This window comes from Corylus avellana, chromosome ca6 (genome assembly GCF_901000735.1).
Source record: "Corylus avellana chromosome ca6, CavTom2PMs-1.0".
NCBI classification, from domain to species: Eukaryota; Viridiplantae; Streptophyta; class Magnoliopsida; order Fagales; family Betulaceae; genus Corylus; species Corylus avellana.
In genome coordinates, this window is record NC_081546.1 from 26,340,919 (window position 1) to 26,355,959 (window position 15,041).

At 34.0% G+C, this 15,041-nt stretch overlaps 2 protein-coding genes across 2 annotated transcripts; one reads left to right on the plus strand and one right to left on the minus strand.

Moving 5' to 3' along the window:
- The first annotated feature begins 6,150 nt into the window (after positions 1 to 6,150).
- On the plus strand, positions 6,151 to 9,699 carry LOC132184998 (FCS-Like Zinc finger 14-like). The gene is made up of 2 exons (XM_059598805.1): positions 6,151 to 6,998; positions 9,185 to 9,699. Exons 1-2 carry the CDS (start codon positions 6,436 to 6,438, stop codon positions 9,345 to 9,347), a joined length of 726 nt encoding a protein of 241 aa, XP_059454788.1. The 5' UTR covers positions 6,151 to 6,435; the 3' UTR covers positions 9,348 to 9,699.
- A 2,740-nt stretch (positions 9,700 to 12,439) lies between these two features.
- LOC132185462 (probable pectinesterase/pectinesterase inhibitor 46) lies at positions 12,440 to 14,596 on the minus strand. The gene is made up of 4 exons (XM_059599231.1): positions 14,206 to 14,596; positions 13,324 to 14,071; positions 12,904 to 13,217; positions 12,440 to 12,690 (listed from the first exon to the last, which is right to left on the minus strand). Exons 1-4 carry the CDS (start codon positions 14,594 to 14,596, stop codon positions 12,440 to 12,442), a joined length of 1,704 nt encoding a protein of 567 aa, XP_059455214.1.
- Positions 14,597 to 15,041: the final 445 nt, after the last annotated feature.

The window sequence follows — 15,041 nt, forward strand, 5'->3', positions numbered from 1 at the left end:
GCATCGGTCGAGTGAGGACTCGAACAATTAATGATGATTTCGTTGTATTAACCAAACAAGTCGACCATTCAAACTGACCCGTGAAAGCAAAGAGTTCATGAGGTTGTATTTTTGTAATGAAAATTTATAATACAGTTTACTATATAGCTCAAATGGTCACTCTTCTAGTTATAACTGTGTTAGGGTTTACTGCAATGTTGACAAGCTAATGACATTATTGGAAACACAAGAATATTTAGCAGGACCTTAAGGGTACTTTGAAATATCTGAATGGGAGAAGAATAATATTACAAGAGAAGCCTTGCTTTTTCTGCATCCCACTGATTTTCAAACTGAGGTCCCCATGTAGGCCAGCCATTAAATTATTCCATCAGCCCAAGCTAAGCTTGGGAAAAGTTCACACAATTAACAGCACACCGAGTGGCATATCTAAGTTGATGGGTTTCTTGGCACTCATATATGAAAGCGAAATGATTGTTACAAAAAGATATTTCAATGCAAGGATATGTTATTTGTTAAATTATTGGCTGTTATAAATATTTAGGCAGAAAGAAAATTATAAATTTAATTATTTAATTAATATTTTAATAATCTTCTTTAATAAGCGAAGCCCAGTACTTTAATTCTTTGAATATTCAAGTAAAATAGATAGGTGAATTATGGAGACAAATTTTAAACTCATGGCTTTTACTTGTCTCAAAAATTCAAGCGGCCGATAAAAAATAGTAAATTTAATCATTTAATTAATGTTTATGACCTTGTGCTGTTCTTTTTTTTTTTTCCTCTTATTTTGAATAGTTAGCAATACTGAAAATCATATTTTTATTTCGTCATTGTCTCACTCTCAATTGATGTGATAGATTGATGTGATAGTGTTAATTGATTCTTAATTTTTTTTTTTCTTCTAACAGGTGCTGATTAATACTACCATCATAGTATGGTGAAATAATAATAAAATAAAAAGGTCATGTTCATTATTACTTACTTAGTTTATTATATGCTGAAGTTTTCGGCTTGCACCGGCCACTGACTTTTGTTTTTGAAACCCAACGGTCCACGATAGTTGCTGCCCCGAAGAATGATGGGTCCCTTTAGTTTTGTTGAGAATAGTCACCATTTTGGTAGCTAGGAAGTAGGAAGCCTGAAAGGTGGCAATTTCAACTCGAATCGTGTTGTAGCCGTTGACTATTCATGTAAATGAAAATAATTAATTCTCGTATTCGAAACATATCATAAAAATGTGAAAATTCTTTAGCTTAGTCTTTTTAAATTAAGTGTTTAAAAAGGGAAGTTAATATGGAGGCTCATAGGCCAATGAAGGTGCATGGCAATTCAGCAAGGGCAGCAACCTATATTGGAGCAAATTTGGGTGCAAGACTACCAAGATTTTGTTGGGTGGTCTTGGCCTATCTTAGTTTCAAAAGTTAACTCAAGAGGTGAGATTTTTTCTCACACTTATAAAGTGATCAACAACCCATTTCACAACCGATGTGAGATAACCCCAACAATCTCCTCCTCACATATCGGGCCCTGGGTTGGAGCAGCGACAACCAGTTTCTTTCGTAGACTGTTGGACTGAGACTTGTTGGTAAATATGGGCTTTGATACTAGTGTTAAGTGGTTTTGGACCTGTCTCAATCCCAAAAGCTAGCTCAAGAGGTGAGGCTTCCCTCACACTTATAAACTGACAATCAACTCCTTCTACAACCGATATGGGATAATTCCAACAATCTCCCCCTCACACATCGGGCCCTGGGTCCGAGCAGCGATAACCCGTTTCTTCCATAAACTGTTAGGTCGAGACTTATTGGTAAACCTGAGCTCTAATACTAGTGTTGGGTGGTCTTTGGCCTATTTCAACCCCATAAGCTAGCTCAAGAGGTGAGGTTTTTCCTCACACTTATAAACTAACCACCAGCCCATTCCACAACCGATGTGGGATAACCCCAACAAATTTTGTTCATGATATTGTTTGTATTGAGAATATTCGTTATTTTGAATTGAATGAAAGCTTGAAATTTTACCTAAAAAAAAAAATTTATATTGTGGTCTTCTTGAAAGAATCTCATAAGAGTATTAGAGCCAAAGAGTTGGTATAATCGATGTGGCAATGAACTCACATGTGAGAGGAAGATTATTGATTATATACACATGAGTGCAAAATAATTAAGAGTGGCATTGGAAGCATATCATAAGAATAAGAGGATAATATAATACAATTGGCCAAAATTCATTAGCTTAAACTTTTAAATTGAGTGATATCTTAATATATGATATTATGGTCTCATTAAAAAACTTTTATGCTAGGCCAAAAAAAAAAAAAAAAAAATTGTTATGAGGAAAAATTTTAAAAGACTATACATTACTTGGGAAAATTACATTACTCTCTTCTAATTACCAAGTAAATTGCAATGTCTTCTTTTTTGCGCAAAAATGACAAAATACTCGTGATAAGAATTTTTCTTAAAAAAAAGAAAAAGAAAAAAGAAAATCATTTTTCCTGGATGCAGCATGCTGTGCAGAGGAGAATGCACCATGTTGTGCAGCAAGAAATGGTCATGATATGGGTGATAAAATGCATAAAGAGGAAAGAGTAAAGAATAAAGTAAGTGATGTGTGCTTTTTAAAGAAGGTTAAAGTTATACCAATTAAAGACAAGAAGAGGAAATTCCCTCTCTGGTGGTTTAATCATTCAAAAGGTATGGGAAGTGCACACCTTTAATTGTGTAGAAAAAAGAAAAGCAATTAGGGTACAAAAAGTATATGTCATCTTGGGTATATTTATTGTTGTAGTGATCCAATGTGCCAAGAGAATGATTAAATTTGACCTCCATTTCAACAAAACATAAAGTTATTATGTGGTGGGGTGGGGGAAAGAGCCAAACCTAAAGGCAAAAGGAAAAAATCAATACAAAATTACTTAGGTTCATATGACAATCTACATAATTGCCACATGGCACAAAACGGGTGAAAAAAATAAACAACAAATTTAACAGGTAAACTTAATTATTTAGTTGCCAATGTGGTCAGTGCCATGTGGGTTGCCATGTGGGTTTGTAAGGAACTTGTTGTAAAAGCTGCAGCTCATATTTGTTAAGAACTTTGGTTTTTGTTCTCTAAAAAAATATATTAACAAACAACATAAAATACAAAACACTTTTTATAAATTTGTATTATTCCCTTGCCGTAGGAATATTTTGAAAAATAGCTGCCTAAATTTTGTAAAGGTAAGAGCTAACTTATTATTATTATTATTATTATTATTTTAAAAAAAAGGTTTATGGGGTGACTAATTTTTATTTTTATTATTTTTATTTTTTTTCACTCTTCTTAATTTTTGAATTATTTTTTATGATAAGTAGGACTTTACATCTATTCGAGTTTCATAAAATAAGCATACATACTCTATAGAAATCATTTCCTTAAATGTGAACTCCAAAAAAAAAAAAAAAAACAATTTCACCTTTATATCATATCAAAACCTTTTTTTTATTTTATTTTTTTTTTTATTTTTTTTTTTTTATAAAAATAAGAAAATAAAAATCTTGAAAAAAATTATATTAACAAACCTACCCGTAATATTCCTAACAGCAACACCCAAAACCAATGTGATAGGATGGGTGGCTTGTTTCTTTTTTAAAAGTCTCATTGTAGCTATTGGTTCTTTGGTCGAACTAATCGTAGGATTAGCATATGGTAATCACTTTGTTTCCATATGCGTGGTATGTAGTTAAAATCCAGACCATAAAGCAAGTTCATTCATTAATTTAATCATAATTCCCAATAGAATATAATCATGATTAGTTGTACAAAGTTGAGTAGTTTTATTGCTTTTCTTCCTTTGTCCTCATGTGCTGCACAAGATTTGTGTGACACATTTTATATGTACCTTGTCACATCATAAAATCTAATAACTATAGAAGTAGTATTTTGATAGCTATTTTGTTCTCTTATGTAGTTCCCTTTGCCATTCAAGTGACATTCTATTTTTATTTTTTATTTTTTAAAAATAATAAATGAGTTTTTTTTTTTTTTTTAATTGTAAATTGATGTTCACGCCAATCATTAAAAAATTAATTTAATTGTATTTGACGTGACAGTGCCATTATTTTTTTACATTTCTTATTAATTTGTTCTAAAACTATATTTTCTTAATAATGTTTCTAGAAGTGAGGAGGCTAGGATACAATTTTAAAAAAGTTCCATTATTGTCTTTGTTATAAAGAGCCGAAACATTCATTCATATTTGGTATAGCAATTTAGTGCATGTACATAATTAATCTTGATAATTTATTAATAAAGGTAATGACATAATAAACCTTAAAACTTCACTTTAGTTTTTAAATTAAACCATGAAGTTTTCATCGGATTAATGATTAGCAATTTAGCCTATATGTTTGTTGGGGCCCTCAATAATTATTTGTTGTTGACTAAAAGTAACAAATACCTAATTCTTTGAGATCTATCTCAACACTAAAAGCATTTCACATAAATGCCAAGAGGTATTATGGTATAAATAAAAATCATATAACAATGACATTTGCATCAGAACATATCTAATTGTTTGGACCCTCAATAATACATAAATATTTTTCTTTTCAAATTAGATTGTTTCACCATTTCAGTCTATTAAATTTACATACGATTTCACATATTTTTATTAAAAATGCATATGAGAATTACATATAATTTGGACGTGCTAGTTTTATAGATTGGATTGAAAAAAAATTTATCCAACGAACTTGGAGGAAAGCTTTGTCCATGTGGACTATAATTCTCTAAATAAACTTGCTAAGAATATTCACATCGACCCAACAAATTTTCTTACCATTTGCACCAAAAAATCACATTTTCCATTTTACATCTCACTCTCTATTTTAGCTATCAATTTTTACTATTTCATTTAAATATTATTTTTCAAGGATTTCTTTATTATTTCTTTAGTCTTTATTGAGATGAGAAAGAATGTTAGAGAATAAAAAAAATATTTTTTTAACGTTTAGGGAGTGAATAATGCTAGCTAAATTTGGTTAAATTTATTGTAAGAGCATCCTTATTGAACTCTTCAAATAAAAGTTAAATTTGAAGAGAAAAACTCACTTTTGTAAATTTGAATAGCCACTTTTAAAATGAATCAAATATCAAATTCAATATATTTTCCTCTACTTTAGCTAAATATTATTATTTTCTTATTTTTTAATTATTATTTTTTTGTTATTGGTAGATGAGAGAGAATAAAAATGAATATATAAGATTAAAAAACTAAATAACTTTCACTTTTTGGCACTTGGTATTTGAAGAGTCTTGTTGATCAAAGTTAAATTTGAAATAAAATGGAGAACTTGTTATAAATGACTATTTTTGTGAATTTTTTTCAAATTAAAAAAAAAAAAAATCAAATTTAAAAAGCTCAATAAAATGCTCTAAAAGCTCTCCAAATCTTTTTCATGAGCCAAATACAACTCGTTTTGCTCTCATTTTAACATTCCAGCTAGCTTGATGATAAGGCCCTAATAGTTGGGAGTCTAGGGTGTGTTTGGCAAAGGGCTTGAAAAAGGAAGTGGGATGGAACTGTAACAAATTTAATTGATGTGAGAAAAAAAAAGTAATAATGTTTTGTATAAAAAAATGAAAAAAATTGTTTTGTAGTGATTTTTTTATTTAAATAATAATAAAAGGTGATTGATGTGAGGTAAAAAATAAGAATGTTGGGTTGATTTTGAGATGAATTTTTTAGATTTTTAGGTCCGGATCGACTCCTTTGCCAAACACAACCTTATACAAATAGAATCTTCTGGTATACAATTTGTTTGGTGTAGCTTTTTGGTTTAACAACTTGAGAAGTATACTAAAAGGAAGACAAAGTTTAATTATTGAGGAAAAGAGTTACAAAATGGTGTATAAAATAATTGCAAAAGAATCTTGAACTTGAAAGCAACAACATGGGGTAATCAAAGCTTGAGGGCAGATTTAAGAAGAGCAAAAACGAAAAAAAAAAAAGGGAAAAGAAGGAAAACGACAACCAGACAATTATCACCAGAAACTATTCATTCATGCAAACAATTATTATTCAATATCATTTGAAAAAAAAAATTGAAAAAAAAAGCAATTATGATTAGAATTGAACCGTTTATATTCCACCTCCCAAAAACCACAGGCGTTGGAGACCAGAGGAGAGCTGAAAGGTGCTCTCTCTCTCTCTCTCAATTTAGCAAAGGAAGAGACCTTCTACTTGCTTCTACAGCACTCTTATAAATCTAGCAAAAGTCTCTCTTTCTCTCTCTCTCTCTGCGTGACGATTTCTGTGTCATATCTCAATGTTGCCTAGACTTGAAAGGAGTCTCACTCTGCATCTTCTTTAGCAGTACTCTATATAAGACTCGGGTTTTCCTGAGTGGGTTCTGAGGGATACCCAGTTGATAATTTTCCCGGAAAATGGAGAATTTCCCAGGAAAAAAGAGACCCGCGATCAACCTTTCCCTTTTCACCACTCTCTCAGAGTCGTTTTCCTTGGACAAGTCTCCGAGTCCCTTGAAATCTCCTAGGAATTTCCAGGGAGACGTGGTTGGGCTTGGCATAGTGGCTGCCATGACCGATTTGAGCCACAAAATCTCGGCTAATTCAGCGGTGGTGTCGCCCAGATCGACACCGATCCCCATCGTGTCGTCTGCGAAGGCAGCCGCGAATTTCAGAGGTCCAGTGAATGATAAGGAGAGAGATGAGGAGGTGGATGAGTTGTCTGAGAGCTATACTTGTGTGATTTCGCATTTGGGGAGCAACGTGGTTGAGAAGCGCGTGTATTTCGATGATAAGCTTAATGGGGTTGTTGGTGATTGCTGCGGTGCTGCTTGTGTGGTGAACGACAGTGGGGTCATAGTGTTCTCTGCTTCCCCCGTGAATATTGGTGAGGCCAGGATGGAGTTTTGGACTGCTGATTTTCTTAGTTCTTGCTATCTTTGCAAGAAGCAGCTTCTGGGGCTGGACATTTTCATGTACAGGTAAAGAAAACATGATGGTTATGGTCTTTTAGTTTGTTTCCTTAATTCGTTGGTTTTATCATCTGGGTATGTTGGGATTGTAAATGATCTGTGACTTGAGTGTGTTGGTTTATGTTGTTGGCCTCGAGATGAGGTCTGATTTGGTTGAAAAGTTACTTCCTTGAATTATTTTAAGTGATGGATTGACAGTGAACTGGACATGATTGAATTTTGAATTATGATTATTGTTTGATTGTTTTCATATTACTGTCTTTTTGGGAAGTTTGTGTTCAGAATTTTTGTATGCACTTGAAGTTTGGGTTGATTTAGAAGGATGAATGAATATGGCAAACCTTGTGGATTTTTTTTTTTTATGTTCTTTTGGTTTTGCATTAGTTCTTGCATGGAAATAGCTAGATGTAGATAGTAATATAGTGATGACCGATGAGTGAATTTGTGAACCGATTCTAGTTATATACCTAGTTTTGGTTTATGGTTAGCCTTTGAACTAAAGTGGAGGGTCTAATTAATGATTTCTCTATAGTTGGGAGCTTTGATATTGTTTTCCCTATTTAAAGCCTAGACCTCAGGTACAGGCTGGTCCTCTGGTTTTGTAAATAGTTGTGGGGCCTTTGAGAGCTTTGTCAATAGGCTAATAATAGTGCATGCTATAAACATATATTTTTCTGCCTGTGATAATTCGTCTTAGAGCTGTTTGAATGAGAATATCATTAATAGAGCATATATAGGCTTTGAATAGTCGGTAGTCCATTCAGAAATGCAGACTGGAAATCCTCATTAGATTGTATTTGACTTTTTAAACTGTTGAGGCATTCATACAGCTTGACTAGACTAATTAGTAAATTCTAGCTAGTCGCTCTGCTGATACCTTTGACAGAAATCTTTTTATCAAGAAATATATCAGCAGGATAGGCAAAGTCAGTGATTTAGCCCATCAATCTGGTTTTGGAGCTTGGGTTCCATATGCATGGCACTCTCTTGCAGATCTAGAGTAGAGTTTTATTATGGCTGATTCTTCTATCTTCTAGGCTCCACACGTCATTAGAGCAACTGGGATGATTCCTTCTACATGTGCTTCTCTTCTAATACATTTTTTATTAGAAATCCTACCATTCAACGAAATTATGAAATCTTTTTAATCTATTCTACAAGCAATCTTTCCTCAATCTTTGTTTTTGCTTCTAGACAAAAGCCTTTAGAAAACATACATGTTCAACCTGTAAATTTATTGTCCGTATCAATCTCTTTGTTGTGACTTCTAATAAAAAATGTATCCAGTCAAACTCTTGTTTGTTTTTTTCATTATATGGATATGGCTTTTAGTTGCTGATATAAGCAGCATAACTATTAGTGCAAGCTGCACTTTGCGGTTTCAAGTTTCTTAGGAAGGAATATAAGTGCTCATATTAGTTTGACTATAATTTCCCTACTCTATTTCACACTTAAAAATAAATGCCAGGTGTGATTTATGCTGGCAATCATTTGAAACATGAATCTTTATTCTCAATGAAGATGAAACTGATCGGATCAGGACGATAGCTGTTTTCTTAATACACTTTCAAGTTTCCTCTTTATCGCATTCAACTCTCAGGAGTCAATATTCTCGCAAGCGAGGACTGGAAGATTAAGCATATTCTTGGCAACCAAATAATGTATTAATGTTTTTCCAGTTACCCACTTAGGCGTCTTACGAGACTGTTTCACAGCCATTGCTTGTTACTGGATTAGAGTTCGTATTTTTCGAATCTTTTCATTGAGTTACGCGTGAAAGAGTCAATCTTATCAAATCTTTGAGTCGGGGCTCTTTCTTTAAACGTTTATTTTATCAAGCGCATTCTCTTTTATTTCTCATGTTCAAATCTTTGGTATTTCTAGCTAGTTGTAGAATGATTCTAGGTTGACCATCTTTTGTCACTTCATTTGTTTTGGTGGGGGCGTTGTGATGAGTAATTGCATAAATTCCACTTGGTTCTTACCTGGTTCACAAGCTAGCAGTCCTTTTTATGCTGTCCCCCTCTCTTTATTGGAGATATTTGTTGATGTTGAAGTCTCTAGTTGATCTTGTTTGCTTCTGTATGTGGTCTTGATTCTTTTTGGGTTTTGCTTTATAATTCAAACCTGGAGATCTTTTTGGAGATACCCCACATGGAGTTTTGACTGATTAAACATTTTATGGACTTTTGCAGAGGGGAAAAAGCATTTTGCAGCGGCGAGTGCCGTGACAAGCATATTAGAAGCGATGATTACAAAGAGAAGTGTGCATCTGGAGCTCTGAAGCCACCACTTGATTGCTCTGTCTCGCCGTGCTCTGGCCCGCTGGTGTTCTTCGCTGGGGTTGCTGCGGCATAGACATTCTGGAGCACTGAAGCCACTACTTGATTACTCTGTCTCGCCATGCTCCGGCCCGCTGGTGTTCTTCGCCAGGGTCGCTGCCGCACAGACATTTTTATGATACTTTTACGTAAATAAAATGGAAGTAAAGGACGTGAAAGGGTGTCCAAATAAAGTGTTATCACCGGCACAATAAACAGTAGATAAAATTTGAGAGGGTTTGAGCAAGTTGTATCTATATTCTATATTGAACGAAAATCCTGAGATGGGAATACTTTGATTAGAGAATATGGATATTTGTTTGAACCCAAAAGAGGGTACCATATGTAAATTTTCAATTTGCAATATATTATAGTTATTATAGTCACAATATTATCTTGTCAGCTTAATTTGCTATTCAAATTGTCTCATATGAGACTTACCCGTTCAAATAAGTAGAGATTGCCCGCCGAGTGGCCACGTGCTTGAACAGGTGGGTTGTTCTTTTACGTGTACTTTTAAAAAATTGTTGTAGGAGATCTTAATCCCAAGAAAAAAGGAGAAGTCAATATTTATTTGTCAAAGTTTGTGAGGGATGTCGTAATTTCCATGACTTGTAAAACCAGGGTGGTCCATTACTTTGAAATCCAGCGTCGATTCCGACAGAAGTGGCATATTCATGGGGGTTGTCTTTATCATCCGCCATTAATTGCTTGACAACAAAGGCAACAAAGCCAAACCCAAAATAATAACGTAACTAGAATTCAAAGTTGCTTCATTTACTTTAATTTATTTAATTCAAGTTGCTTCATTTACTTGACCTTATTTAATTCAAGTTGCTTCATTTACTTGACCTCTTGGATCCATATCTTCAATCCCTTTGTTTTTCTATCCACTATTTTTAGTCTTTTGTTTTTTCTTGTCTTTTAAGTTGTCAATTCATTTTTTATTTATTTATTAAAACTAAAAAGCTTCTCAAACCACAGCAGGAATTCTTCCATTTTACTCAACAAAATTTCAATGAATTAGAGTTTCCATGATTTAGGTTTTTGGCTGTTAGAATATTCAACAATTAAATCCGTCTTTTCTTACCAATATAAACGTTTGGAATAAGTAATGATTTTATATGATATCAAAACAAACATCTTGAATTTAAACTAACTTAAGCATTTGAGATGACCAGGGTTAAAATCAAAAAATTTTATGTGGAAAGAGGAGACAAAACTAAAAACAAAAAAAAGAATTAAAATGGGACACGAATATTATTTTGTGGGGGAACAAATTTAGAAAATAAGTATAATTTAAAAAAATGTTTTAAACATTTTGGGGGCATTCGTCCCCCACCCCAAGCCATGGGTCCACCCTGGGAGATGACTAATTGATATTACCAGCATCGATCGAACTACCACTAAATATCTTAATAATCATAATTTCTAACTACTATCTCAATTTTCTCATTAATTAATCACAAGTTATAACTACTTTGAAAAGTATATTTTAGATTCGAGATATTGCAAATTACAAGAGTTTTCTAGACAATGACAAAAACTTTATTGGGCCACAACAAAGAACTATAAACCCAATTATAAATTTTGACCCAAAATCAAGTTTGCTTAACAACATCCACTTTAAACTTGATTTTGTTAATCCAAAAAGAGTTCCTAACTTGTGGAAGACATCATGCTTGAGTCGTCTCTGTAAGAATGTTGGCAATCTACTTCCTCTTTTTGCCAAAATGCATGACAAAAATACAATGTACCAGCAGAGTAATGCTAAAAGGAATACTCATGTTTTATTTGTGTCCTCTCAAAATTGACGTGGTTCTTAAAATTACGATTGAATTTGTGATAAATTACTATTTGATTTTGATCAAATAGTAACATTAAAAGTTGCATTATTCGTAGGAGCAACATGCTCTCCTTTGTAAGTAGAAAATGTCACAATTGGTTACTTCTTTGAACTCCAAGTGGAATGATTTTTATGCTATAACCACTTTCTAATCTAAAATGTCTTCTTTGAAGTAGTTAGACATTATGTTTAATGAGAATTTTGAAAAAGTAGTTGGAAATGTGGTTATTAAAGTGGTTAGTGGTAATTGGAAGTTGTGATTAAGAACTATCTTGCAAGACTTTAAGAAAATTGTTAGACCTATATCTATTTTACAACTTGTTAACACGTGTCAGCATGTACAATAAAATTAAAAATAAAAATAAAAAACTCAACAGAAAAAGACCTTTGGAAACTTCCAACTACCACTAACTATCTTAATAGCCACAATTTCCAAATACTCAATTTCTTATTAAGTGATTTTTTTTTTTTTTTTTTGGTTGATATGTCCACACAAGGGAAGGGGGAGGGGGATTTAAACTAGTGACCTCCACTTCATGAGGCGTGGTCCACTGCCAATTGAGCTACCCATTGGGAACCTTATTAAGTGAATTTAGAAGAGTTTTCTAGTCAAAGACAAAAAACTTTATTGGGCCATAACAAAGAACTATACGCCCAGTTATAATATTGTACCCAAAATCAAGTTTACATCACAAGACACACATGCTAATTTTGTCAATTGCCATAAACTTTAATATTATTATTATTATTATTATTATATATTTTTTTATTTTATTTTTTTTTTCTTCGAAGAGTATACTTGAGAGGGCATGAAAGAGTACTTAGGGTGAGATGTGCCCTAGATCAAAGTCTGTGTATCATGTGTGATTTGATTAATGTAAGAACCCTAAGATTTGATTAAGTCAAATAAATATACCATTCCCATTTATCCCTAAAGTTCAAGTTAATAAGAAATGGTGAATTTAATTATTTAATTCAAATTCTAACATTCTTCCGGCCCTCACGTGTGGACATGTGTTATAATACTATGTTAAATTACAATTTATCTTAAAAGTTTGCACCGATAAAAAATGACGAAATTAATCATATAATTGATATTCTAAAATAATCTTTGATTAGCATTGTATCTAATATAAACTTTACACGGGTTAAGTGTAATTCATTCAAACAATATCAAATAAATTAAATCTCATTTCAAATATCTTACAAGTATTGTAGAAAACAATATACATTGGCAATATTGCTGCTTCCTCGCATGAAATGATCACCCATTTGTCACAGCCTCACAGGTCAGATTGATAGGGAACCCCTGCATCTGAAATCCACTTTTTCCCTTTGATGAATGCACCCACTGTGAATTTCTTGGCTTGTTTCGTGGTCATGTTATTCTTTACTCCCTCCCATTTAACCCTATCATTCAGCTGAGAACCAGGGCCATAGTTTTGAAACTCGCTGTAAAATATGGTGCTCGGAGCTGATGTGCCTACCCATGGCAACCATCCATTGGGTTCGATGAAGTTATCCAAATAGTTACCTGTTAGAATATAAATTAAATGATTAAATTCTATCATTTTCTATAAGTTACATTCTTAGGATAACCGGTAGTTTAACATGATATTAGTACAGAGGTCCTGAATTCAAATTCTGTCTCAGTCATTCATTTCTAATTTTAATTAAATATTTCACATGTTAAGAGAGTATTAGAATATAAATTTAAGCTTTTGGGATAAAAACAGTTTAAAATTACCTATATATACAGTTGTGGAGTAATTCTTCCATGGCCGGCCAAGGTATGTTTGGACTGAACTCAAGTCCCCATTTGGCGAGATGCTGCAATTCTGGATCGAGATACCAGTGTTCTGATTTGGGTCAACCTTGCCTTGTGCTGTGATGGTGTTCTGCTGCCCAGGTAACGGCAATCTAGGCAGTATGTTGCAGTTTTGCAGCACCACCACCGAGTTTCCGAAGATGAAATCAACCGTTCCGGTGATGTTGCATTCACGGTAGAACTGCCGGTTGGTGTGTGCGTAGAGGGAATCCTGAAATGCATCGATCAAACACCTGTTTGAGCATACACGTGAGGAGGAGTGTTAGAATATAAATTAAATAGTTAAATTTATCAATTCTTATAAGTTTAAGTTTTTGAGATAAGTGGTGATTTAATAACCTGTAGAAGACGGATTTGTCCGAGTCTGTCATTAAGGCTACTGCCTGGTGCTTGATTGCTCCTGCAGTGTTGCAGAACCCCATGTCTATAGCAATGAAGCCTTTGCCAGCTACTGCAAATGTTGCAGTTGAATATGTTGGATTCCCATCCACAAAGTTTAGTGCACCAGATACAATTGTATCATTCATTCCATCACCAACCATCACAATGTTCCACTTGTTCTTATTCACTTGTACATTTTCATAGTAAATCCCTTTCTTCACATAGATCACGAACCTGGTGTCGGTTTTATTCGGGGCTGCTTTAATAGCATCACTGATGTTTCCACAATGGCCGGTGCCGTCTTGGGCGACAACGATGTTCGCCTGCTTCGTCAAATCTGAACTTTGAAGTAGCTTCCTATCGTTCGAATTCAGCCACTCTGGGAAACTCATTAGCCGTCGCCGCCTAAGATTCAAAGCGCTTTCTATCTTTGAAATCCATGATATGATGGCAAGGCTGTTGCTTGTTAGTTCAGTAGAATTCTTCAGCCAATTGGCAATACTGCTCTGTATTGTTGCATTCTCAAAGCCCTCTTTGCACGTCTCCTGGTAAGTGCCTGCAGAACTAAGCCAAGTTTGGAGATCATCAGCAACTTCAGTCAACGAGAGAGAACTGGAGAACAATGTGCCATTAAGATGATCCAACGCGAGGCTCAAAAGTTGGCGGCAATTTTCCAAAGCCGCAACAGTCATGTTGTCGGAATTACCTGTTACAATATAAATTAAACGATTAAATTCATTTTTTCGTATCGACTTAAATTTTTAGAATAAGTAATGATTTAGTATGGTATCAAAAATTAAATGAATAAAGCTTTTAGAATAAGTTGTGATTTAACATTACCGTTGAAAATGTTGTGACCCAAGAAGTACTTATCAGCAACTTTATGCAACTCAGCCAAGGCCACTTGGGTTGCCAACTTGAAGGCATCTACAGGCTGAAAATGGCTTGAGTGAGCTAGAGGAGCAAGACTTGTGAAACAAGTATCTGGGTACAAGGTGATATCGCAAATGGCCTTTATAGAAGAGGAGAGAGGCTGATCGGAAGCGCCACCACTTTGCGAATCATGAGAAGTTCCGAGCACGGCGGCGACTACAATGCAGACGAGAATTATGGAGGATATGGTTATGATGGCGACGCGCTTTCGGGTTTTCGGACGAGCTTGTTCAAGCTTTGCTTGCTCGGCTGCATCAACTTTGCCATAGGCTCTGAAGGAGGACAAGTTCATCATCATGTTATCCTTCTTGTGCTATTACATTAGAATTAGATGATGGTGGGTGGGTGGGTGCTGAGGGTAGAGCCTTCTCTATATGCATATATAATATAAAAGCAGGAATTTAAGATTGTATTTGGTGGTTTAACGCGGTAGAACGTGCAAGGCACCTTTCTCCTACGTGAGCATTAATTTTTGAAGGTTCAATGTACTACTGCTTCTCATGTTGATGCTTCATAGACTTGGCAACTATTTTATTTTATTTATTTATTTTTTCAGGTCAAATAGGCAAAAAAAAAAAAAAGAAAAAAAAAGACGACGAAATGAGGGAAGATAATGCTTTAACCGTACATATTCTATATTATCTGCTGGCAAGTAGGGAAGAAAATTCTTCCCTTTTATCTTTAGATCTGGAGTTTTAATATGAAGTTTCTTCCCTTTATCTTTAGATCTGGAGTTTTAATAT

Coding starts and splice junctions, on each gene's coding strand:
- LOC132184998 (XM_059598805.1), top strand. CDS start 6,436: ATGGAGAATTTCCCAGGAAAAAAGAGACCCGCGATCAACCTTTCCCTT. Junction 6,999..9,184: donor CTGGACATTTTCATGTACAG/GTAAAGAAAACA, acceptor GGACTTTTGCAG/AGGGGAAAAAGCATTTTGCA.
- LOC132185462 (XM_059599231.1), bottom strand. CDS start 14,596: ATGATGATGAACTTGTCCTCCTTCAGAGCCTATGGCAAAGTTGATGCA. Junction 14,072..14,205: donor GGGTCACAACATTTTCAACG/GTAATGTTAAAT, acceptor ATATTGTAACAG/GTAATTCCGACAACATGACT. Junction 13,218..13,323: donor GACAAATCCGTCTTCTACAG/GTTATTAAATCA, acceptor ATGCTCAAACAG/GTGTTTGATCGATGCATTTC.